Below are 26,352 nucleotides of genomic sequence, written 5' to 3' on the forward strand. Positions count from 1 at the left end.
ACAGTTAACATGATTTATACATAGTCAGCAACATCAGTTCAGACAGAATGGGGATGTCACACTGTATGCACATTAAAGAACCCATGCACAATTAAGAGGGCCATAGGTGGCATTACTCCAGGATATCCTCTTTCTTCAGTTGCAGTCCACATTTCTAGCCATTTATCCCCATTTACCCACTTAGCAGAACCTTTCGATTGGATTTATTGTTAATTTGTTCTTGTCCTGAACAAGTATGAAATATTTGCCACTGGATGTTAAACAGTCATTTGATCAATCCCTCACTATCAACATATTTTCTATTTTTTAAAAGCTGATTTCTAATGAATATATAAATCAGCTGTGTCTTAGGAGAGTTATTGCTATTTCCTTAAGTTTAAATTTAAAGATTTTAGAAAATAAGATGTACAAAATTTTGAATATATTCTTTAGCATAAATTGTAGGATATAAAACTAGTGCAAACTAACCCAGTTTTAGATTAGATTTATGTCGAAGTCACCACACGTAGCTGTACAATACATGTCAGTTTTATAAAACGGGGTAATTTTTGGATTTTATCTGGATGACATTCTGTCTGCCCTTCTCATGCAGTCGTCAATTCATATCACAGTTCAATTTAATGATATAGTTGTCAGAAGCTTATATTGTGTGTATTGATCAAATGTTATAATAAGTAAAGAGATAGACAAGATACAATAATAGATGTATACTTTATGATAGTATCAGTTTTAATGCTCAAACATAGAAATGGTTTAAAATTTCAACTTTTTTAGCAGTGGGGTCTTTAAGTATGAATATATTATATTATGTATATAGTATCTTACATTTTTTGTCAATTGTTTAAAATGTTATGTTTTTTGGGTGTCATAAACAATGGACGATTGTGGAGATGTATTATTTAGCTAAAATCAATGTAAAAATGCCAAAGTCAAACCTAAATCAAATGTAAATTTCATACCTCACCAAAATGATTATACCAAACATATTGTTTTAAAAAAAAAAAAATTCAATAAAACCTTTGCCGACTGACTATATTTAAGACAGATACAATTAAGTACTGCATTATACTAGTATAAATATGTAATTGATAGAAAGGCGTTGTAAAAATCTGGTATATTTTTCTTAACTGATAAATCTAAAATAACCACTAAGATATTTTAATGTCCTTGCTACATGTAGACTAATAATAATTCAAATATTTCATTTCTATTAAATGAGGTAATTGGCGGACAAGGTATTGTCCTGAAACAAATTAAGATAACTGTTTATTGAATTTTCTTTCAAAAGACTGGCTTTTTACGACCTTTTAAATAATTGATTCTATAGAGCCAAACATTTTTGAAGACTATCAGATATATTTTATCAATAATTTTATATGATTTATGACCGCTACAATTAATGATTATTGGTCTATGTTTATGTCTGAAGTTTTGACAAAAATCATGTCCGTTACTATCTGTTTTGCCAAAAACAATGGCTAAAGTTGTAATTCATAAGCCATGCTAATATTTAATATGTTCATATGTATTATATTTTACAATAAAGTTTCTATATTTGAAGGAAAATTCTGGTATATCAAACACAGTTTTTGTATAAAGAAAATGACAAATATGATTTATGGGTTCACATAGGTGACAGGTGATTTAACGAGTAGATATGTGAAAAAGGGGTAGAATTGATATGCACGGTCTGTCCAACTGTCACGATAGAAGAGTAATTATCTCTGCACTTCTGTATTCAATTTCAATGATTTTGTTCCGTTCATACATATAAGTGTAACTTCTTTTTCATATGATAAAATAATTGCATGATAAATTTTGACCTTAAAGAAGGGGGAGTATACCTGAGTATGGATTCCACATCTTTTTATATAAGCAAAAAAATAACTCTGACGTAATACATTGTATTAACATTTTGTTTAAGTTAAAGGAATTCAGAATTGGCTTGGAAACAACAACTTACCAAAGTTTGCCGTAGTCAAGTACTTTTGAGTACTTTCCTTATGTGTTCAAATTTGAGAAAAATAAATCTGTATAAAGAAATAAAGCTAAAAATAAATCTGTATAAAGAAATAAAGCTAAAAATAATTCTGTATAAAGAAATAAAGCTTATAGTAATAGTTTTATGCAGGACATTTATGTGAATTAGTTGTCAAATTATGCCTCTGATTACATTTTTGTATAGCTTCTTTTTGCATAAATATTTAAATACTCATGGGTGTTTAAATTTATATTGTTGATGTAATGCTCATATGATAAGCATATTTTCATGCCAAATTTGTTTTTATTAAATGCTCTTGGGTGTGTTTAAAACTTCGTTTACAAATGTAATGTAAGTTTAAAATTATAGATGACAGATTAATTTAAATGTAGACAAATGTCTAAGCTTAAAAAATAAGAAAAAAATGTCAGATATGACTTTTAATTAAATATTTTTACATATATAATAACACAGATACAAATTGAATTAACAATAATAATATTATGACATTCGAGATTTGATATAAAATATGTTGAAAAAGAAAGATAGCTCTGTCAACATATATTTGTTCCACCTAACAGAATTTCCCCAGGAAACTTTGTTATAAACAATGCAATGTTGACGGCTATTTTTCATTTGCAAATGAACTACATTATCATGTTATTAATTGGACTCTCAAAATACTGTCTTTATGAGTTTCACTAACATAAAAAACTACAATATATACAGATTGCTGTAAAATTTGTTGCATATATATGTAATTTGCATTTTGTACGTTATACTTATGCTTTACGGCAATTAAGATTATCATTAACTTTTGTAAGCTACAAAACTAATTAAAAAAATAATTGTTTAATTTTCAGAATGGTGACCATTGGGATAGAGACAGTTGTACTACATGTACTTGTATACAAGGAGAAATAGTGTGTAGTAGGAAAGACTGTATGATAGATTTTGAGTGCGAAGGGGTAAGGACATTATCATGAATAAAGAACAAAGTTGAATACATTTTTTCATGAATTGATTTTTGTCAGTCTCATCATCCTTACAAAATCATCAATTACCCTTATAGAAAATGTATGAAACATGGAAATATGTAATGTTTTTGAATGAAATGAAGCCATCCACAGTATTTATCCTTCACTAAATTGCTGTATTAAAAGGGACATTATTCTAGAAATATTTATAAACCCAGGTTATGTTCAGGGGCAGATCCAGGATTTTAGGTTAGGGGGGCGCAAACTTAATTTTTTTTGAGGTAAAATTATCGAAATATTCTTTATTAAGCTGAGGACAACCCATGCTTTGCAAATTTTAGGGGGCCCCCGCCTGAGTCTGCCCCTGATGTTTGATTTGTCTTCATCTTAATTAAGTTAAGGAGTAGCTTGAAATGTTATGAAATTTAATTACAAATTTATTATGAAATATAAATGCATTGGTAAATTGAGGTCATATGTTTTATCAAAGATATTCTAAATGATTCAGCAAGAATATCCCTTTTTAAAGTAAAGAAATTAAACAAGAAAGTTTTGACATTTAAATTTATGCAATACACAGAAATTTGAATGATGTATATTATTAATAATTTATTCTCCAAAAATAAATAAGTTTTAAGTTATTTGTATATATAAATACCAGAAGTCAAGTGTGAAACATTGAAAGGCCATTGTGTTGAAAATGGACCAAATATACAAAAATGTCACAAGGATGTTGTCACCCTTTTCATACAAATTTATGTGAATTAAAAACAACTAAAACATTGCACTTTTGCAGTGTACAAGAGAATTGAGGTCATATTACTTAAAGGATAATTAATGTTATTTTTAATCAAATTAGATATTTAGCCATTGAATCAAAATGTCCGTCTTTATAGCTCACCTGGCCTGAAAGGCTAAGTGAGCTTTTCTCATCACTTGGCGTCCGTTGTCTGTCCGTTAACTTTTACAAAAATTTTCTCCTCTGAAACTACTGGGCCAAATTTAACCAAAATTGGCCACAATCATTATTGGGGTATCTAGTTTAAAAAATGTGTCCGACGACCCTGCCTGCCAACTAACATGGCAGCCATGGCTAAAAATAGAACATGGGGTAAAATGCAGTTTTTGGCTTGTATCTCTGAAACTAAAGCATTAAGAGAAAATCTGACGTGGGTTTAAAATGTTCATCAGGTTAGATATATCTGCCCTGAAATTTTCAGACGAATCAGACAACCCCTTGTTGGATTGCTGCCCCTGAATTAGTAATTTTAAGGAAATTTTGCAGTTTTTGGTTATTATCTTGAATATTATTATAGATAAAGATAAACTGTAAGCAGCAATAATGTTCAGCAAAGTAAGATCTACAAATAAGTCAACATGACTAAAATTGTCAATTTACCCCTTAAGAAGTTATTGCCCTTTATAGTCAATTTTTAACAATTTTTCGTAAATTTTTTTAATGTTTTACAAAAATCTTCTCTGAAACTACATAGACAAATTCAACCAAACTTTGCCACAATCATCATTAGGGTATCTAGTTAAAAAAAATTGTCCCATGACCCCATCTGCTAACCAACATGGCCGACATGGCTAAAAATATAACATAGGGGTCAAATGCAGTTTTTGGCTTATATCTCTGAAACTAAAGCTTTTAGAGCAAATCTGACATGAGTATAAATGTTCATCAGGTTTAGATCTATCTGCCTTGAAATTTTCAGACGAAACAGACAACCCGTTGTTGGGTTGCTGCCCCTGAATTAGTAATTTTAAGGAAATTTTGCAGTTTTTGGTTATTATCTTGAATATTATTATAGATAGAGATAAACTGTAAACAGCAATAATGTTCAGCGAAGTATGATCTACAAATAAGTCAACATAACCAAATAGAATTAATCTTAGCCACAATTTTCAATAGGGTATCTTGATTGAAAAATACATCCGATGACCCTGTCATCCAACCAACATGGCCGACATGGCTAAAAATAGAACATAGGGCTTTATTATAAAAGTCTAAGGGAAAATTGTAAAAAAAGACAATTTCAAATGGTCACAACTTGAAAACTTATTTGAATAATGATAATGGGTCTTCAGTAACTATTGTAAGACTACAATGGGATGACCTGCTTTTAATTTAACTACTGGGCCAAATTAAACCAAACTTGGCCTCAATCATTATTAGGGTATCTACTACTATAAATTATGATTTTAACCTTATTTTACAAGATTTCGAAAACAACAGTTGAGCGACACAGGCTCTTGGGAGCCTCTAGTTTTCTATAGGAACAGAGTTTTATTTGGCTCTGTGACAATGACAGCACAATCATTGTGTTCACATGTTGGTTAAATTATCTGGACCCCTTGACATTAAGTTCTCTAACTTCCAACATGGTGGGAATGGAACATTGATTTGTTTTCTTGTGGTCTAAATAACATTGTAACACTTGTTTAATTATAATTTCTGAATTGTTGTTCAAGAAATAAAAAGTTGTCAATTGGGTTTAAAGGTGATTGAGATAGTAACTGGTCAGTTATTCTGTTCTTCGTTCTATAAAATATGATTTAGATATAAAAGGAGCTTGAGTCCATCATGACCAAATGTCTATTATTTGTATGTCGGTTAACAATGAGGTAAGCAAATATAAAATGGCTTGTTTTTATAAGTTGGATGAGTTATTGGAATGATTTTTATATAATTTTCTCTATCTGGATTTTGTAGAAAGAAATGAATATTACAAGGGAAAGTGAGTGTTGCTCAGAATGTATACTCCCTAAAGGTAAGAACACTGAAGAGAAACAATAACACTTCCTGGCATAAAGAATCTGATATCAATTCTAAGTTATACATTGTATTAAACAGATATCAAGAAAAATAATGCTAGTTTTTGTTTGAAGTGAAAGTAACTGTAAATAACGGATTTTATTTTCACTACAGCATGTAAGGATACAGACTGTGACTCGTCTCACAAAAAAAGTTTTGATTTAAGATTGTGTGTAAATAATATTGAAATGCTCATGGCATGAGTATTTTAACTTAAAAGATTTTTTTTGAAAATTCTGGTAGATCTTTAAAATGTCTTGTAAATGTGCATTGTAATCAGCAATGGAAGTATTGATCCACTGATACATATATGTTTATTTCTTTGTATTTCAATGGATTTGTTGACTCGCTTACATTATTCTCTTTTTTAAATATATAATTTTGTGTAAGAGTTTATATAAATACTTCATTTTCATCTTTGCTAGTTTTTTCGATCAGCACATCACAATTCTTAATTCTGCAGTAAGGTGGCCAGACTATATTATCTTATCATTTATCAATAAAATTTAAATTAAATTTCAAAGGATTGAAATATATAATTGTTTTGGCGATTTCCAAGGTCAAGTCATGGCTCTTTTTGTACCTCCTCCTTAAGAAATCTTCCTTATAATCTTTTAGATACTTGTACCAATGAGAGTCCACCACGTTACCATGGCATATGGAATGTAACTGACTGTGAATTCTGCTCATGTAGACAGGGTAAAGTTCAGTGCTTTACAGCTGTATGTGAACCTGCTATTTGTCTAGAGGTTTGTTAAATATTTCTATTTAATATACTTTTCATATCAAAGGAATTTTCATAACTAGTCATAAAGAGTAAATTTGTCTGTTGGAGGCATGAATGCTAAAGGTTATATATAATTAATCAGGAATTTTATTACATATTTTTGCCTGGGTTGGAAGGAGTCCAAAACCAGTTTAAAGTATGTGATGTAGGAGGCAGGGAGAAGGTGGAACCTTATTTGTTTAATCAATATATCCTACAGTTTTCAACCAAATCCTTGAAACTTCACAGAAAGATTGGACACACATGTTGAAGTGTACCTCCTATTATTGAATTATTTGAGGAATGTTTTCCCATTTCATCCAGACTTGGGAACATGGTAATATTTCAGCAAAATTACAAAACACTTTAGTGTAACCAAATACTCCTTCAGTTTTCAATCCAGATCTTTGAAACTGCTATTATGGAAGTGTTTGAATATTTTTTCCTGTTTTGCCCAACTTGTTGATATAGTGTGCAATTGGTTTATGTATTTTATGTTTAGTAGTTTGTTTAAGGTTTATTTTAAGTTTAGGGTTAATTTAGAGAGATGGCTATATGAATGGATCCTCTGAAGTAAATGAATGGCAAATTTTTTAACAAATTTAATTTTTTGCCTTTTAAATCATAGGCTCAAAACACAAAAGCTGGAATTTTTTTATTTTTATTTTGTTTCACCTGCGACGAAAGTCGCGGAAAGCGAGACATAGAGATTGCTTTTCCTGTTTCCAGCTACGGCGGTGGTGGCGTCAACAGTTGTTAAGTTTTCTGCTTAAGTTAGTTTGATAATAACTACTTGTGATAGATCATTGATATTTAATATAAAGTTGCATTAATATCAGTACATATCAGTTTGACGACTATTTCGAGGTCCTGCTCTCTAGGTCATGGTCCAATGACTTTGAATTAATAAGTAATTTTCAATGTTAAGTTTTCTGCTTAAGTTAGTTTGATAGGATCTTCTTGTGATAGATCAAGGATGTTTTGTAAGAAGTCGCATTACTATCAGTACATATCAGTTTGATGACTTATTTTGAGGGCCTGGCCACTAGGACATGGTCCAGTGACTTTGAATTGATAAGCAGTTTTCAATGTTAAGTTTTCTACTGGAGTTAGTTTGATAGGATCTACTCGTGATTGATCAATGATATTTTGTATGAAGTTGCATTAATACTATCAGTACATATCTGTTTGACGACTATTTTGATGCCCTGCCCACTAGGTCATGGTCCAGTGACTTTGAATTAATTAGCAATTTTCAATGTTAAGTTTTCTACTTAAGTCAATTTGATAAGAACTACTTGTGACAGATCAATGATATTTTGTATAAAGTTGCATTACTATCAGTACATCTTAGTTTTTTGACCATTTCTAGGCCCTGCCAACAAGATCATGGTCTAGCGACTTTGAATTAATAAGCAATGTTGCTGTCCATCAGATTGTCTTTTTCTGAATTTTATGTGGATAGGCGAGACATATCTCTGTGTCAACAGTTTATTTAAATGTTAAAGCTATTCTATATAACTCAAGGCCTATTGTAAAATCAAAGGTGTCACCCATTGCTTTATTGAAGAATAGGAAATTCCTTAATAGCTCCGATAAATTTTAAACTTGCTTAACTAAAACAGGAGAGACTCTACAGGCACTGCAACACGTATATAAAAACAATAAATTTAACAATAAACACAGGCATACATGACAAACAAGGATGACTTTAATTCTTAGTATTGCTGCTTATATATTGTAAATTCCAATGTGAGACACAAAAAAAACTTCATCTCCATCAGATTCATTCAAAAGAAAAATTTCAGATTCGCTCGCCGCCCCTCAATTTCATCTGAAAAATCTGAAGAACAATTTATTTTTTTGGTGTGGCCTTAATAATCCATTTTCTTTCTCTTCCATTACTTTGATCACAAACTTTTCTGTCTCTTCATTATGAATGCTACAGACTTTGTCTTGGTTTATTTAATTGTTTGCACCTGACTTTATATTGTCATCTTAAGACATCAGTATTGTGGGTGTTTATTGCTTATGTTGAAACCACATACTTCATATTTGTTTGGTTTTTCATCTATATACAGGGAAGTTGTCTCGAATACATCTATTTCTCATCAGTTAAATTTGAAAAGGCTATGACTGTCTTATTTATAGCACTAGAAACAGTGGCTCTTTTCTCCAAAAATCTTAAGAGAAAAAGTACTAGTATTAAGTCATATACATTTCAGTATAACTTACGATCAATTTTAATCTTCAGTTTTTTTGTGAAAAGAGTCGCACATTCTTTAAGCACATTGATCACTGAGAAAATGTAATTTATGCAAAAAGTGATAAAAACCATTTTTAATCTGATTTATTTGTTTCAGAATGAAATGTTGATACATCAGCCTGGTAAATGCTGTAAAGAATGTGTACCAAGACCAACATGTTATTTTGGAGGAGAGATTTTCCATGTGAGTTTAGTTTTTCAGTATCTGCACTCAGATTTTTAAATGGGAAGGCCATTCAAGCTGATGAAATTGCAAGTTAAAGTATGAATAGAAGAAATGTACAGTATACATCAATGAGACAGTAACCCAAAGACAAAAAAGAACAAAAACATATGATTTTCAAACAATAAACAAGTGACTTTACAATATATCTAGCTCTAATTATGAATGACTCTAGGAGTAGGGGCTATATTGCAGTCACCTTGTCTGTCCATCCATTAATCCTTTTGTCCAACACATTTTTGTTCACACTATTCTCAGGTACAGTTGAATAAAATGACTTCATATTTGGTCAGCAACTGGGCAGTGTTGAGTTGTAGTGTGCTTTTTTGATCTGTCAGACACCTACTTCCTGTTCGGGCATACTTTTAATTTTTCAATATTGAATGTGTTGAATGAAATTAAAAATTTAAATTTATACATCATATTTCTCCAGTAATATTGAACAGACTTACTTCATATTTACTCAGCAGCTTAACAGTGGTAAATTGTAAAGTGTGAGCACAATTCATACCTGTGGGACCTCTACTCCATGTGCAAGGATACTTTGAGTTGGAATGTGTGAACATTTTGCAGATCTGTGAGACAGGTTCATAGTGTTTGCAAAACCGTGAATGTAAATATCCGTGAAAATACAATTTTTCCTCAATCCACGAAAAATTAGTACCCACGAAAATAAATGAATCTACAGTACAAGCGAGGGTATGCTTTGCATGACAATGTCTGTATTGTTATTGTCTTATGGTACAGGCATTTCTACCTATTTTTTAATGACCAAATTCGTTTTTAACTCTTTAGTAATAACTTTCCATTTTACTGTTCTTTACCTGTTGATATACTACATATAATTCGCGAACTCAGTTATATAACTCTTCATGCCTATAATGAAATTGTTTTGCAAAATCTTTTAATAGAAATATAACAAATTTCTTTAAATTTTAGCAATTAACATAAAAAAAAATGAAGAAAACACACCACCAAGTTAAAACTTAAGGTTGATAACTTGCTAGATATCTATTTAAAATTTTAATGACTTAATATTTGTATCTGATAGACTGGAGATAGTTGGCAGCCAAACAGTTGTACCTTATGTCAATGTGGACACGGAGATATGGTGTGCTTCAGTAAATCCTGCCCTCTTTGTCCAGAAGGAAGTATAGGTGTACCACAGCCTGGTGAATGTTGTGGGAAATGTCAGAAAAGTAAGAAATTATTTGTACCCTAGATATTCAGAAGTAATTGTTATTTTACTTTTGCTTCAAAAAAAAAGGAAATTATTATTGAGTGTATAATTCAGCTAGATATTTAAAAAAGAAAAGCATGTTTTATCAAATCAAAATGAAATGGAAAATTTTAAGGAACAAAAAGATTAAGTCAGACTTGTTTGTGATTTTGACAGGCTCTGTGAAAATTTACTAGAACAAGTTAAAAAAAGTTTTAAAAAAACTGATAAAAGATCAAGAATTAAATTAAAAGACCTTAAACAAAGTAATTGATGCAACTTAAAGTAATCTGTGTCCTTTCATTTCAGTGTCCTGTGCTTCAGAATGTAAGCATTGTAAAGTGACAGACTCTAATTACTGTACAGAATGTAAGATCTCAGGGCTGTATCTACAGGAGGGGATATGTGTACAAAAGTGTAAAGATGGTCTCTATGCAGACAGGAAGAACAAATGTCATGGTAGGTCAAAGTTGATTAAGACTGCATAAAGGGACACCCTCATAATCTGTGCTGAATATAATACAAAAAACTGTTGTTTTCACAGCAATCTATACTCATTATTTTCTAAATTTGGTGATGTATTCATATTAGGTAAGATCCAAGTTTGAAATATGTGCAATTTATATTCACATTATTTTTCTACTGCCAAAGTTATCATAAATCAATTGCTTCTGAAATTTAGTTTGTTTACAATGTCTTTCCGTCTATTTAAACCTTAATTCATCTGATGAATATCTTGTAGGTTTAACACTTTATATCTTGGTGTATTAAAAAAAAAGATTGTCAGCAGATTAAATTGCGGGACAAAGCAATTACTTTGACTCATCTGAGTTTTCAACACAACCGAGTTCAGCACAAAGAGGTTCAACTGTATTATGAATTTCGTTACCATATAAAAATAAGGAGATGTTCCCTAATAGAATCAAAATCTCATTGTTATAAGAAATAGTTTATTCTTCTTCTTTTCAGCTTGCCATGATAGTTGTAAGACATGTGTTGATATAACAAGATTTCATTGTCAGACTTGTAAACCAGGATTATTGTGGAGAGAGGGGGAATGTGTATCCAGATGTGGAATGGGGTACTACCAGGAGACCACACATTGTTACAGTAAGTAGTAAACCAGGGTTATGTGGAGACATGGTTACCTGTATCCAGCTTTAAAATAGGGTACTTTCAGAAAACACATTGTAACAGTGGGTAAATGCGGAGAGATGAATAATTATTTATCTAGACATTGAATAGTGTACTATGTGGAGACCACACATTATGACACTATGTAGTAAAATAGAGGAGATGAATCTAGGTGTGATATGGAATACATTCAGGAAAGTGAACAGTAAATTAAGATGCTCTACTGCCAACATTTTCAATTGACCTCAGCAATACACTGGAAGAATTCCAAAAACAGTGTTGATGGATTATTTGGTGGCGGTGGGGGAGCTTTTGCCACATGAAAAAATGAAAATAATAGGGTAAATCAACATTGTAAGACCTTTTTTTATTTTCAGCAAATTTAAAAAGTATTGGGGATCAATTATTAAGGCCCCATTCACTAGTTGGGGGCGCCCTATAGTAATCACTCTGTTTTTATTGGAGTTATTTCCCTTGAAAATATAACAGATACAGAATATTTCATAATATTTCCTGGGGATAATCTTTTTTTAAATGGGATATAAGACAGTTTTAATCTTTTAGTTTAAGCATATTGGAGATCTCCTAAATGATACTCAGTGATTTTTAACTTTAGGTAAAAGATAAAGGTCATTGAGTTTTTCTGATGAAGGTCGTGGTTCTCTACCAGTTCTCCAGCTTCCTCTACTTATAAAAACTGGACTCCATGAAATAACCAAAAGTGCTGAAAATCACCTAAAATCAATCAATCAAAAATGCCTGTGATCATTCTGTCATCTGTTGTCAGTACCTTCAAAACAATATTCCAAGTGAATACAGTTCTCATTATATTGTCATTTTTATGACTTTGAGATATTTGGTAGCTTTGAAAAATCATAAAATAAAAACATTTGTTACTGTGCTGGTTTTTGAGAAAAATGAGAAAAATTTGCAATTTTGAAAATTTCTATTCAATTTTCTGCCAATATTAAGATTATTAAAATACTTATATTTTTAACAATACAATTGTCAGTTTGGTATTGTTTAGAAGCTCTGATAAATGTGCATAAGTGTGTCCTGTGATGTACTTTTGTTGCAGATCAGCAAATGACTAATTTTCTGTTTTGATATTTAGGTTGTGATACAAGCTGCAGTTTGTGTTTAGGACCTAAAGACAACCAGTGTCTAGCTTGTTCCCAGAATGGTCTGGTCCTTCAGTCTGGCAGATGTATGGACCACTGTTCATCTAGTTTTTACCTGCAAAATGGAGAATGTTTGGGTAATTAATTTCAGCATGATCTCAAAAACTGTATAGTCACATGCATTGCCACCTTTTGATCTGACTGCTTGAAGGCTAAATAACTAGAATTTAAAAAAATATCTGCACTTGACTTTTCTAAAATAAGAAGGAATTTTATCTGATCCAACATGTGAAACGGGAAATAAAAAAAAATTATGGGGTGAGGGTATCTTTTTGTGGGTTAACTCACAGTTATAGTTTTTCTCAGAATTTATCAGAATTGATTCTATTTTTTTAGAATGTCCAGCTACATGTCAGACATGCTCTAGTGATGGTCAGTCCTGTACTAGTTGTTATGACAGTCTTGTACTACGCAGAGGTCAGTGTTTGTCTCAGTGTCCAAAGCAGTATTTCCCATCATATGGTGCCTGCCATGAATGTCATCCAAGCTGTAAATCATGCTCTGGACCAACTGATACAAACTGCCGTAGCTGTGCAGATGGCTCGAAGCTTAGTAAGAAAGGAAGATGTAAGATGCCATGTTTGGACGGCCAATATTTGAAGAAAGACGGTACTTGTAAAGGTAAGTTCTATAGAATATTGTGGATTTTTCTTGGGTTCCAGTTTTCATGGATTTAAGAAAATGATGTCTTCATGGATTTTTTAAAGAAAAAATCTTAATTCACACTTAAAGAAAACCTGTATTTTTGTTAAACACTTAAATTCATGGTTCACCTTTACTCACATAATCCATCAAGAAATCCCCTTATGTTTCTTATTTTCAATTTTTTACCTTTTTTCTAAAGTTAAAGAAGCATATATAACAGTCCAAGTTAAAAAAAAAGTCAAAATATAAGCTTTTTGACTGGACAGATATGTAATATCTAGTTCTTAATGATAAGAATGATTTATTTCAATCTGATGAATGGCCAGATAGTAATTATTGAAATTTTCATTTGCTTCTTTCTCAAAAAAATGTACTGGTAATCGTTTCAGTGAAATCAGTCTGCTGATTGGATAAGAATAATGATGAATTATGATAAACAAGTTGCTTTTTTTAAAAAAAGAAATGCAATCGTAAACCCAAATGCTTGCTTGGCATTAGATATAAGATAATTGTTTAAAATAAAAGATTTATTATTTTATATCATTTTTGTTATATAAGAATTAGAAACTGACAGTGGCTGTTTACTTAAAGTAAATACTGTTCAATGTGGGGTAAAATATTCTTGTTAAAGGAATATTTTTTTCTCTCCTCTCTCCCGAAAGACATCATGTTAAGTCACCCACTTGACGTTCCATTCTAAGATGCTGGTTTTTGTTTTTAAATTAGAGTTAGTTTTTAGGCTAAAGTTCAAATGCAAATGTGAAGAAATTTAATCAGTTAATGATTATATGTGTTTAAGAAATGCAATACGTGAACCTGTAAAATAGCCGTTTTTATTGGAATTTGAGATATGTTCATGGTTATTGAACAATGGCTTGATATTGATCATTATTTAGATCCTTACACCTGCTCTGCAAGGTTTGTTTATGCTTAGGGTAGCAAGCATTGGCAATTTTAAGTTCTGTGCTTTGTGTATGCTCTTAAAAGTTTTAGATGACAAACCTCTTTTGTTAAAAACAAACACTTTTAAAACCTTTGACTCGCTTTGAAGATATTTTCCGGATGTCCCTTTTTATTTTGATGTTTTCTTATATTTTAAATTGTGGGTCATGAAAAAAGGCCTGCAAGTTTAATTGTAAATATATACAATTTGAATAGCACTGTATCCTCTTCACCTTGATGACCGAAACCAATTCATTAAAAAAGATATTTATAGCCTAGACAAAACAGCTTACACCTTGTACTTATAAACAAACAAACAAAATTGAAAACAACAACAAAACTAACATGGTCAAACCTGAAATTACCACCGATCGGTATACCCATCACCTAAATATGAGTTTGTTTAAAGGTCACATTTATGAACTGTTGTAAGGTGTTCCTTTTTGTCGAGCCTTCGACTTAAGTCGAAAAAGCGAGACAAAGCGATTCTACATTCCGTCGGTGTCGTCGGCGGTGGCGTCCACAAATATTCACTCTGTGGTTAAAGTTTTTGAAATTTTAATAACTTTCTTCAACTAATCTGGATTTGTACCAAACTTGGACATATGCTTGTTTATGATCATAAGATAGTATCCAGAAGTAAATTTTGTAAAAATGAAATTCCATTTTTTCCGTATTTTACTTATAAATGGACTTAGTTTTCTGCTGGGATACAATACATTCACTCCGAGGTTAAAGTTTTTTTGAAAATTTTAATAACTTTCTTATACTATCCTGGATTTGTACCAAACTTGGACAGAAGCTTGTTTATGATTAAAAGCCAGTATCTAGAAGGAAATTTTTTTGTTAAAATTTTGTACCTGTTTATCTGTATTTTACTTATAAATGGACTTAGTTTTTCTTCCAGTTAACATTACATACAGTCTGAAGTTAAATTTTTTAGATTTATAAACTATCCTGGATTTTTCCCAAACTTGGACAGAAGCTTCTTAAAATAAAAAAAAAATAGTATTGAGAGGAATATTTTTATTGATGTTTTTTCTCATTTTTGTTGAGCCTACGATTTACAGCAAAAGTAGGCGAGACACTGGGTTCCGCGGAACCCTTACGATTTTTTTATCTGAACACGATTTTTTCATTAAATATCAAAGGGTGTCTTTTACATGGTAAAATTACTCTACTGTCTTATGGTATGTATGTAAATTCTTTTAAACCAAGTGTATTCATAAGCACATGTCCCAAGTCCGAAGCATGTTGTTTAGTGGTTGTCTTTTTTTGGTGCAGTTCATATTTGCTTTTTGTTTCTGGTTTGAAGTTAAATAATTAGATCTGTTTGTTTTTTCCTGTTTAAATTGTTTTATAACAGTGTTTTGGGGCCCTCGGTAGGATGCTGTCCAATGTGAGCCAAGCTTTTGTGTTGAAGACTGAATTATAACCTATAATTGCTAATATTAATTTTGACTACACTGTGTTTTGATGGAGAGTTGTCTTCCTACCACATTTAAAAATATATTCCCTGACATTTGACAAATCCATTAGAATAATCGAGATATTGAAATTGAACTGAAGTTGCCTAGTAAGTTTCTTACATTAACCCGGCTATCCTTTTTCTCTCTTGCTGGATAGTTTTATACTGGTCATTTGGGGGCACTGTGTAGCCTACTGAGCAGTGAGATGGCTCAAAATCTTCTTACACTATTTTACATTTTCGTACTTAATATATTAAAACCGAAAATTCATTATCTGATCGTCTTTATGAAATAATAATTATTTATTTTTATTTTGACGAACATTTTGAAGAGCATTACTTACTACAGGCCGAACATATAGTTAGATAATCTGTTCCTTGACCAAGATAACTATAAATAGAAATTAATTTTTCTTATCTCTGCCTGCATCTGTCATCACTCGGAGTCTATTAATTAATAGACATTCGATAAGGAAATAACGTTGCAATATTTAAACAAAGAAAATTGCAATTTTAAAGAAAATAAAAACTATTCAAGGACGTATATCAATTTAGATTACATACGTCCTTGGTCTATCCTAGACGTAAAATTTCAAAAAAGTGCAAGAAAGACTTCATTTTAATTTCAGTATTGTCCTTTAGTTAGTCCCACAAGGACGTTGAGGTATGAAAATTATGAAATAGCCTGCTTCGTTCATTATGTACATTTTCCCTAGACTCGGAATCTTAAGTGAAATGCTAGTAATACTTCTTTTATAGATTTTAGTTTTAACAAATCTCGTTTCGAATATAAATCGCATTGTTTACGTGAAATCTTATCTCATATCTAAACACAGCTGGTTTCAACGTTTGACTCTAATTAGAATAACTACGCATATATGTAAGGTAAATATTAGCAGCTTGTAATTGCGTGCAAGGAAGTATTCAAATGCTTATTAAAGTAGCTTGCGTTATAATAAATTTTGCATCATATGTAACATATCTCTATAGCAACTTTAAGATGCTAATGATTCAACAGGTCATGCAAATGATAAGCTATTGCGCATGTATATGAAAGGTGGCCATAGAAAGAAACAGATGTATTCCGAATAACATCCGGTGTTCCGAAAGACTACGGACATCGTCCAATATATACTGCGTAAACCCTCAGGGGTTTACGCAATTATGGTTGAATTACAAAATGTGTGTTCAATTTTTGCTTTATCAAACCCTAATCTGCATGACATCACATAATCGATATCAGTCATGTTTACAAAGTCTTTATCAAACCCCTTATATGTATTACTTCATATCCCCTGAAAAACATCTGCATAAGTTTTACTTGAGGTACATGTATAATAAAGTGTATATGATATGGCCTTTTCAATATCATACACTGTATCAACCCTCAACCAATTTGATTCCTCCAGCAGAGCTCTTGAGACTATATTAGTGTCTTGGGTTTAAACAGGTGCAATATTGAAAAATCAATGAAAATATTCTCTATGAGTATATCACTTAATTAAGTCATAATCTTGAGGGAAAAAAGTTTATTATAATTAGCATGACTCACATGGAGATTGGAACACTGATGTACTATATTTTTAACTTCAGATTGTGGATTTGGATGTGGTAAATGTCACACATCAAGGGATGGAACTACATCAGTATGTTTACAATGTCTGAACCCTTCAATGGTGGCATTTGATGACATTTGTATGAGGGCATGTCCTGTTGGAAGATATAAGGAGCTGGGTATTTGTAGAGGTAAGTTTTGTCATGGTGATGACATATGTACGAGAACTTGTCCTATTGGAAGATATAAGGAGCTGGGTATTTGTAGAGTTAAGGGTTGTCATGGTGATGACATACATGTGTGTATGAGGGCTTGTCCTATTGGAAGATAAAAGTGCTTGATATTTGTAGAGGTAAGTGTTGTCATGGTGATGACATCTGTATGAAATTTGACTGTTTTTTTCCTTTTGTAGCATAATGACAACTTAAGAGTGCTCCTCCTCTTAGACCTAATGTCCACAAATTTCATATTTAGTGAGTTTGTTTTTCATTATGTGTACTGGTACTCAATTATTTTTAGTAGAAAATTCCAAACAATTTAAAACATGTCAAATTTAACAGTTGACAGTTATAAAGAGGGGGAAAACTTTTATCATTTATCATTTAATAATATGTGTTGCATTGATAGGTAATTGATTTTTTTCAGTATGTGGAAGTGGATGTCTTCGATGTGAATCAATCAGTATATGTCATGCCTGTGGACCTAACCAGATTGTATCTGATGGGATATGTGTCAGACATTGTAAACCTACACAGTATGTAGATGGACGGCAGTGTAAAGGTAGGCAGTTCTAGAAGGACTTTGTCATTTGTACATTCAAGTAAAGATAGATCACCACGAAAGTTGGCTAGAAAGAACTTAAAGTGAAATAAAGTATGCGCAAAAATAAGTTGGTTTACAGCAGTTAAACATTTGTGCTTTTGTAATTGTATTTTTGGTCAAACCGTTAAAGACTTTAAAATTGGTATTTGCTGCTCCTCTGCTAAACATGAAGCATTAAGGAATAAGAGCAAAGACTGGTTGACTTGAGTCAGAATACTTGTATTGTGTCCTGGTAGGGTGACACATCTTTCTGAAGACTGTTACCTTGCGAACTAGCACATAAATAATATGGCTCAGAGTGTTGGTCTAGTACATAGCAAGAGTTTATATTCATATAGCATTAACATGTTCTCATCCTAAATATACACTTAATTTGCCATATGATGTTTAGTTTACTAACTTGGGAAGTCTCCTATGGGTATGGCCTTTTATGGAAATTTTTTTTAAGTATGATTATCAGATCAATTTGTTGATTGTAGATTGTCCAGAGCATTGTATGGAGTGTATGTCTAATACAGACTGTTCTCAGTGTAATGGTCAGACCTTCTTGTTAAACAGACAGTGTGTTCCAAGCTGTGGAAAGGGATACTATCAAAATAAAAAGTCAAGGAGATGTGAAAGTAGGTATACTTAAGCTGTTTTTTTATTTGAACTATTATTATGATGTAAGGGGAAAATATTACTTTAAAGCATTTATCATGGAACTCTAGAGATTATCCTTATATGAAATGAGATCCTTAATTCTAAAAATAATAGGGGGGGGGGGGGGGGGGGAGATTCAGCAGACATGACCTAAGATTTTGATGTATTAAGATAAATCATATTGACATATATGAACAAACATGAAAATACATATTGTTTTAAATATTTCTGTAACTCATTGTTATTTATATGTTGTCCCGCAGAGCATGTACAATCATGGATGTTCAATTGTTGGGTTGTATTGGGATTTAGAATATTCCTTCCTAATAACATGTAATTGTTGTCTGCCAATAAAAAAAGTAATGGAATCCTTATGAAACCTTATTTTATGTTTTAGGAAATGAACAACCTCCCATGATACAGTTAACAGGACACATACAAGTTGAGGAGAAAGATATCACTGAAATACCTGCCTCTATATTCAACTTGAATGACCCAGACACACCTTGGGATAGCCTTGTTATCATTGTAACTGAACCTCCAACAAATGGCAATCATATAGTCAAGGCTAATTTGGGAATGGATGTCATATTGGAGGCTGGAGATACTATTACTCCACAGGAATTAAAAGATGGAAAAGTCAGATTTATTCACAATGCTCCTGTTGTTTCTGCTGGTAAAACAACTTAAGAATATCTTTTCTTACTAACCATACTCTCACCATAAAATTTACATAGTATAAACCTATTTGTATTACTTTTCATCAGATCTATTCTTTTTGTTACAGTGAATATTTAAAAAGTGCTAAGACTTATAGCTATCCTACTGCTAACTAGATTCATTAATATTAGTGGAGTAATTAACAACTGCTAAGCTAACAAAGCATCCACAATTAATAGCAGTAAATTTAATCTGTATTAATAATTCTAGGAACTCATGGTTGATAAATATAATTACTACACATACCCTAAGTAAGGTGAGAGTAGACGTCTCATTGCTGATAATCACAATCTTTATCAATCTTTCTGACAATCATAGCTGATCACAATAATCTTATTACATCTGTAAATAACATTCATAGTTCTAAATAGTTCTCTCTTTCAGAGTAATGCAGATATTATTTCTGATTTTCAACGATTCTCTTTTATTTCTTCGCTCTCATTTTATTACATCATTACATCAAAATAACTTTGATTCATCAAAACGCACAACTGATCAAGACTCTTAAATATTAAAATATTTGCATAACGCTTTCCAAAACGCAATGAACCTTATTCCGGACTTGTCATAAAAATCTAAATAGCTTCTCCATAACTAAACTTACAACTTGTGAATGAATTATGACTTTAATAACTTCTATATCTTTATTCTAAAACTGTCTTAAACGTGTAACAACTTAAATTATCGCTTTTCACCTAAACCACATGCTACATGTGATATGCTTCTCACTCGAAAATTTACTATGATAAAAACTTGTTTTAAAACAATAATATTACTTCATAATAATCATAATTCAACTTACAATATTTGAATGTTCACAATTCTGTTTCCAATTACACACGTCACATTGTGTTCCCAAAAACTTGTCAGTGAGTGACAAAAATAAATGTCAACCTCTTTAAACTACCCACGCTATTATCTGTGCAATCGCAGTCAACTTTAACCTACGAGAGTATCAAAAATCTCTTTTTACAATAAAATTAAAATCTATTTATTTTTATCTTTATCTTCTTTTTATATATTCTTTGAATATCTTAATCACTAAATAGTAATTATTTTAGAGTAAAAATAATTTCCAAACTAAATTTCAATAACTATACAAAGGGAAACAATTCAATCCAAAATTTATCAAAATCTCAATCTCTCATGCTACACTAATTTTAAAGGAATTCATCAAAAACAATGGTTAGTGTTAAACAACAACAAAAAATTAGAGGCTTGAATGCAGAATTTACCTAAACTGCAAAGTCATTGGTATCCATGAATTTTTTTTTTCATCAGTGCATGAAAATTGGTAGCAATCAGAAATTGAATGAGACCATGTATACAAGATTGATTGATTGATTGGTGATTAACAACACTTTCAGCACTATTGGCTATTTCATGGTAGTCAGTATTAATTGGTGGATGAAGCTGGAGAGAACCACAACCTTCAGTAGGAAAACTGACAATCTTAGTCAATTAAAATTGAAGTGGAATGCAATTGCCATGTGCGGAATTCACACTCACAACTTCAGTGTTGACAGGCTAGTGATACAGTAGTTTGACTACTTAGACCACTCGGCCATTGAGGCCCCCATGTATACTAGACCTGGATGTGATGTCTGAAAAAAAAATCAAACCTGCTATGTATGAACTCCACAAAGAACAATGTTACTGCTTCTGAAAATATAGGTTTAAATGTTTAATCTTTCAACACCTTAATCAGTATACACACAATATTAATTTGAAAAAATATAAAATAAAGTTAGTTCTTTTTCGTAAGATGACTTTCATTAAATAAAACATTCTTATGTTTACAGGAAGGATAACATTTAAAGCATTTGACAGACAGTTATATAGTACAGAGAGAGTTCTACATATACAAGTTATCAATGACCACCCTCCTCAGCTTGTCAGAAATGAACATGTTCTGGCCACTGTAGGGGAGATAACTCCATTTGATAATCAAATCTTAGAGCTAAAAACTTTGGATCCTGTGAAAACATTGGTTAATGTTATTGAAGGTAGGAAATTGTGATATTTAGAAAGAAACATGATGACTTAAAGAATATAATTAGGAATTGTCAATAAGACAGCAAACCAACAGCACAATAAAAAACAAAAAGAAATCTTGAAGACAGCATAGTCTTTTAACAATAGACAAATATCATGGTTTCCTAATTTGCATTCTTGGTAATATTTTCAAAAACTTACACCAAAAACGCTGTAATTAGCTTACAACATTGTTGTTTTCGTTTTGGGATAGGAACAATGAAATTACCCATGGTTCTTTAGATTCTGAGGAGGTGAATTCTGTCCTTAATGAAGCTACTTTTAAATTTTATTTTACCTATATTATATCCATAATAGGAATGTTTGCACAAATGGAAAGGCTCTGATTTGATGTATCTAAATTTTAAATATTACATTTGTTTCAGGTCCTCTGCATGGGAAGTTCATTGATCAAGGGACACAGTCACCTGTTACCTCTTTCTCAGTAGAGGAACTACATACCAGTTCTATAGGGTACCAGTTAAATCCATTAGTAAAGGCAGACACAGACATGTGCATTATACAAGTCACAGATGGCTATCATGTCCTCAGTTTCATCGTCAATTTTGAAATTAGGCAAAAGGTTGGACTTCTAATTGAAATTATTAAATTACTATGTGATAAATTATAACAGGAAGAATTTGCTATGGCTTATTTACAAGATCATACTTTTCATTTTTTGTTGATAATGCAACTGTATGAAATACATCAATAGTATTATATAGCTTCATAGCAACACTTTGTGGCTATATTATTATGAAAAAGTGATTTTTTAAAAGAAGCCATAAAAATACAAAAGTACAGTAAGAAAATTGAAAACCTAATATCATGGGTGTTACTACTAGTGTTAAAACAATAACAACAAATAATATAAATCAATTGTTTAAAAAACAATTGTTAACGGTCTTTCCCCTCCGAAATATGATGATTGATTGATTGACTAATTGATTGATTGATTGATTGATTGATTGATTGATTGATTGATTGATTGATTGATTGATTGATTGATTGATTGATTGATTGATTGATTGATTGATTGATTGATTGATTGATTGATTGATTGATTGATTGATTGATTGATTGATTGATTGATTGATTGATTGATTGATTGATTGATTGATTGATTGATTGATTGATTGATTGATTGATTGAATATACACGTAGGATAGGGTCGCTTAAAACAAGCAAACACGAAACAAATGATATCTTGGACCTGTATTAAACACAAGGGACCACAACAAGCATGTAATGGTTGGTTGGTTGGTAGGTAGGTGGTTTGGTTGGTTGGTTAAACACATGGGGCCGATCCACTAGGACACGCAAAAAGGGAATTGAGAGTCTAGTGCCCGTGTTTAAACTCGGAACACGTGAAAAAGGCATTGAGAGCCTAGTGCCCGTGTTTAAACACTTGAGACCTAGCCTCTAGGAACACGTGAAAAAGGCATTGAGAGCCTAGTGCCCATGTTTAAACACTTGAGACCTAGCCTCTAGGAACATGTGGTAAAGGCATTGGGAGCCTAGTGCCCGTGTTTAAACACTCGAGACCTAGCCTCTAGGAACACTTGAACAAGGCATTGAGAGCCTAGTGCCCGTGTTTAAACACTCGAGACCTAGCCTCTAGGAACACTTGAACAAGGCATTGAGAGCCTAGTGACCGTGTTTAAACACTCGAGACCTAGCCTCTAGGAACACGTGAAAAAGGCATTTAGAGCCTGGTGCTCGTGTTTAAACACTCGAGACCTAGCCTCTAGGAACACGTGAAAAAGGCATTGAGAGCCTAGTGCCCGTGTTCAAACACTTGAGACCTAGGCTCTAGGAGCACACGAAAACGGGTCAGTGCAACATTTTAGTTATATTCAAGTTATGATATTTGTAGGAACATGCAAGGATTTAAACAGGCCTTCAAAAATATCCTTGCATCTTTCTTTATAAATGTTCTTTTTTTTTTATAGTGCTTCCCGGAATTTGTGTCTTATTTTTTACTTATTGATCTTATTGTGTGTGCATTGTATTCAATTTTGTATTTAAAATGGCCCAACCTGACCTGCATGGATCTTTTGTATTTAACCTATGTGATTAATTCTTTCCGAAAAGGGGGAAACCCCTATTTTATTTTAGGTAGCAGGTGTTGCACCGGATGGTTGACATGATTGTGACGTCACCAAGCTGATTGATATACACAGAAAGACAGTTTATTTAATTTAGTTGCAGAGAGAGACGTCGTTCTGACCACACCTATGTATAAAGAATGTGCAAATGGATTTAATTTTCTTTCATTTACAGGTCATTGAAGTCTGATCGTGCATGCTTTTTTCATACACATATTTACGGGAACACAGATTTCATTTTAATGCATGTTTAGACATTTGATTCTAGGATTTTACTACTATTTACGAACTTTGGAGGGAATTCTACGTAATTGATTTTAATTTCTCAATCCAGATTGGAACGTTAAGCGGACTGCACGTGATTTATACTGCTAACGGAAAATATATTTTTTCGATTTTTTTTACAGGTAAACTATTGTCCAATCGCTGACCACTGGTCGACTCATTCATTGCATGCACACAAAAACAATGCTGGTGTTATAGTACTTTAACAAAACGTTTATCAATTAATTTTCAGAAATACATGTACATGATTTGGAGCAGATATTTTATTTTGCAGGAATAGATTGGTATTTTTGTATTTCAGAAAGAAATTTATTCATGAAAAAAGAAGGATTAGCATTTTTATAATAAAATAGAAATGGGATTCCTAAAAAAAAAAAAGGGGGGGGGGGTGCTAAATGGGTAGTTGTGGGCATTGGATGATTTACAAAGATAAATTGCATGTACGCATCATGAGAGCTGTAAAGTTTGAAGCTATAATTAGTCAATTTGTTGATTTTTCCATTTCAGTGGCATGAAAACCCCCAAAATACTACGCGTATTATTTCGACAAATATTCACAACATAAATAATGTCGCGACTAACATTTTGCTCACATTTTTTTCAATTTTACCCCTAACTTTTTTCTGAGTAAAAGCAGTTTGAAGTGAATGTCAAAATTTAGAACATGACCTTGACCTTTGACCTTGACCTTATTTTCTAAGTTGGGACCCAAGGACCTTCAATTATACGGCTTACGGTTTATGAGTTTATATGCTTATCACTTATAACAAATACATAAGGGGAAATAACTCTCATATGGAGACTCCGGAGAACTTTGGTGCAAGCCGACTCATCATCTTGAAGATATAGGAAGCACTTTGGTAAAATAAATTTGTCGTAATCTTTTACGGTTGTGAAGGAGTAGTGGATACAAGAAAAACAGTGTTCGGGGAGATAAATCTTACAATGTAAAGTGTACGGTTTAACAGGGTCAGTTCCAAAAGTGCAATAACTGTTCGATATCATATGCGAAAAATCTAAGCGACATCTTGCAAAACCACAATACTACGCAAGAACAAAATGTGGCGGAAGAAAAAAATAAAATCTCAGAACAAAACCAATAGGTCTTTCCATGGAAAAGTGGAAAGACCTAAATATACTAAACATTGAATATTAAAGGAAAACAATTAGGTTAATATTTCTATGTGAAAAGTCCTTTAAATGGGATACTTATGTTAACAAAGAATGAAAAGTTATAGATGTAGTCAGGACAAATAACCAAACACACTTTCCTACAATACAGTATTAAACATTATAAAGGAAGTATATTTTATTAGTTGATGCTTCTTGTATAGTAACAAAGATTTAGATATTGGATCATTGTGACTTAAAATAGTGATGGTTTAAGCTAATATTTGTTATTGAATAGATCCAATTACATCTGATGTCAGTAAGCTGTCATTTACAGTGCCTCCTTGTCTTAATGTCAGTTTTTACTTCCAGGAGAATTTATCTCCCCTGATCGTCAATAATGAAGTGGGACATGTATATGCAAAGGATATGTTACGGATAACACCCACCATGTTGATGGCTAAGTCAATGTCTGATGGCAAAGAGATCATATATACCCTGAACCCTACCACTAATAATCCACAACAAGGTGAGATATTTCTAGTTATTCTCTGGGCCTGTATCACCTTCTCAGCTGTTGTCACAAATCTGTGAACAGTTCTGTTTTACAGATTTGTGACATCTTAATTGTTTGACTTGGCCTCACTAGGTTAAGCCCTGACTCAACACAAATGTCATAATGTTTGATAAATTTTGGTAAGTAAAACTTGTTATTATCAAGTCTTCTAACATAGGCTTGTAGAACTAAGAAAAATTGTTTCTATCATTAAAATCACAAAAATTATATCTGATAAATGTATTATCAAATTTGTCTTATCTAAATACTTCAAAATTTCAGATGTTAATCTTTCTTTTACTCATCAGCTGTGATTACTCGCAAAAAATTTATATTGTGACTCACAACTGATAGTTTACAAAATCAATGTTAGGAAGAAAACCTGATAATCTTAATTGTCTCTAATTCTTAGATGATTTATACTTTCCCTACACTTGACCCCAGTTCTTCATTGGTCAAAATTCAATTTTAACTTTAATATAATTTTCTTACATTCATCTGATTTTGCTATTGTTGCATTTAATTTACAAAAAAGGCAACCATGTCTGATGATGTCACAAAGAAAGAACAGTCTTTTTACAGATCATTGAAAAAGAAAGATAAAATTGCCTACATATCATCTAAAAATCAGTAGAAAAGCAGATGCCATTACCATATCTGGTTCGATCAGATGCAGGTTAGAATCTATATATATATCTCATCAATATATAGGAGAAACCTGTGTCACTCTCCCCATATGGGTTATTAAACAAATGATATTGACCTTGTAAATAAACTCCTGGAATTCTATGAAATTTGGTTGAAGAGGTATCACATCATATAAGAATATTCCTTAAGTTGGCAATATATATCTTTATTGAAGATAGTAAGCCTGGAATTGTGTAATGAAATTAACAGGTA

General features: G+C 31.9%; 1 protein-coding gene across 1 annotated transcript in view; it reads left to right on the forward strand.

The window, feature by feature from the left end:
* LOC127707630 (extracellular matrix organizing protein FRAS1-like) overlaps positions 1 to 26,352 on the forward strand; it is a 116,280-nt gene that overhangs the window by 45,497 nt on the left and 44,431 nt on the right. The window contains exons 8-23 of the mRNA XM_052212243.1: positions 2,845 to 2,949; positions 5,675 to 5,732; positions 6,395 to 6,525; positions 8,906 to 8,992; positions 10,083 to 10,230; positions 10,560 to 10,709; positions 11,220 to 11,360; positions 12,499 to 12,642; positions 12,902 to 13,186; positions 17,214 to 17,366; positions 17,821 to 17,955; positions 18,477 to 18,617; positions 19,037 to 19,315; positions 21,162 to 21,365; positions 21,780 to 21,976; positions 25,269 to 25,425. Coding sequence (XP_052068203.1) covers positions 2,845 to 2,949; positions 5,675 to 5,732; positions 6,395 to 6,525; positions 8,906 to 8,992; positions 10,083 to 10,230; positions 10,560 to 10,709; positions 11,220 to 11,360; positions 12,499 to 12,642; positions 12,902 to 13,186; positions 17,214 to 17,366; positions 17,821 to 17,955; positions 18,477 to 18,617; positions 19,037 to 19,315; positions 21,162 to 21,365; positions 21,780 to 21,976; positions 25,269 to 25,425 — 2,515 coding nt within the window. The remainder of the gene's footprint in view (positions 1 to 2,844; positions 2,950 to 5,674; positions 5,733 to 6,394; positions 6,526 to 8,905; positions 8,993 to 10,082; positions 10,231 to 10,559; positions 10,710 to 11,219; positions 11,361 to 12,498; positions 12,643 to 12,901; positions 13,187 to 17,213; positions 17,367 to 17,820; positions 17,956 to 18,476; positions 18,618 to 19,036; positions 19,316 to 21,161; positions 21,366 to 21,779; positions 21,977 to 25,268; positions 25,426 to 26,352) is intronic.

This window comes from Mytilus californianus, unplaced genomic scaffold (genome assembly GCF_021869535.1).
Source record: "Mytilus californianus isolate M0D057914Y unplaced genomic scaffold, xbMytCali1.0.p SCAF_7, whole genome shotgun sequence".
Classification (NCBI taxonomy): Eukaryota; Metazoa; Mollusca; class Bivalvia; order Mytilida; family Mytilidae; genus Mytilus; species Mytilus californianus.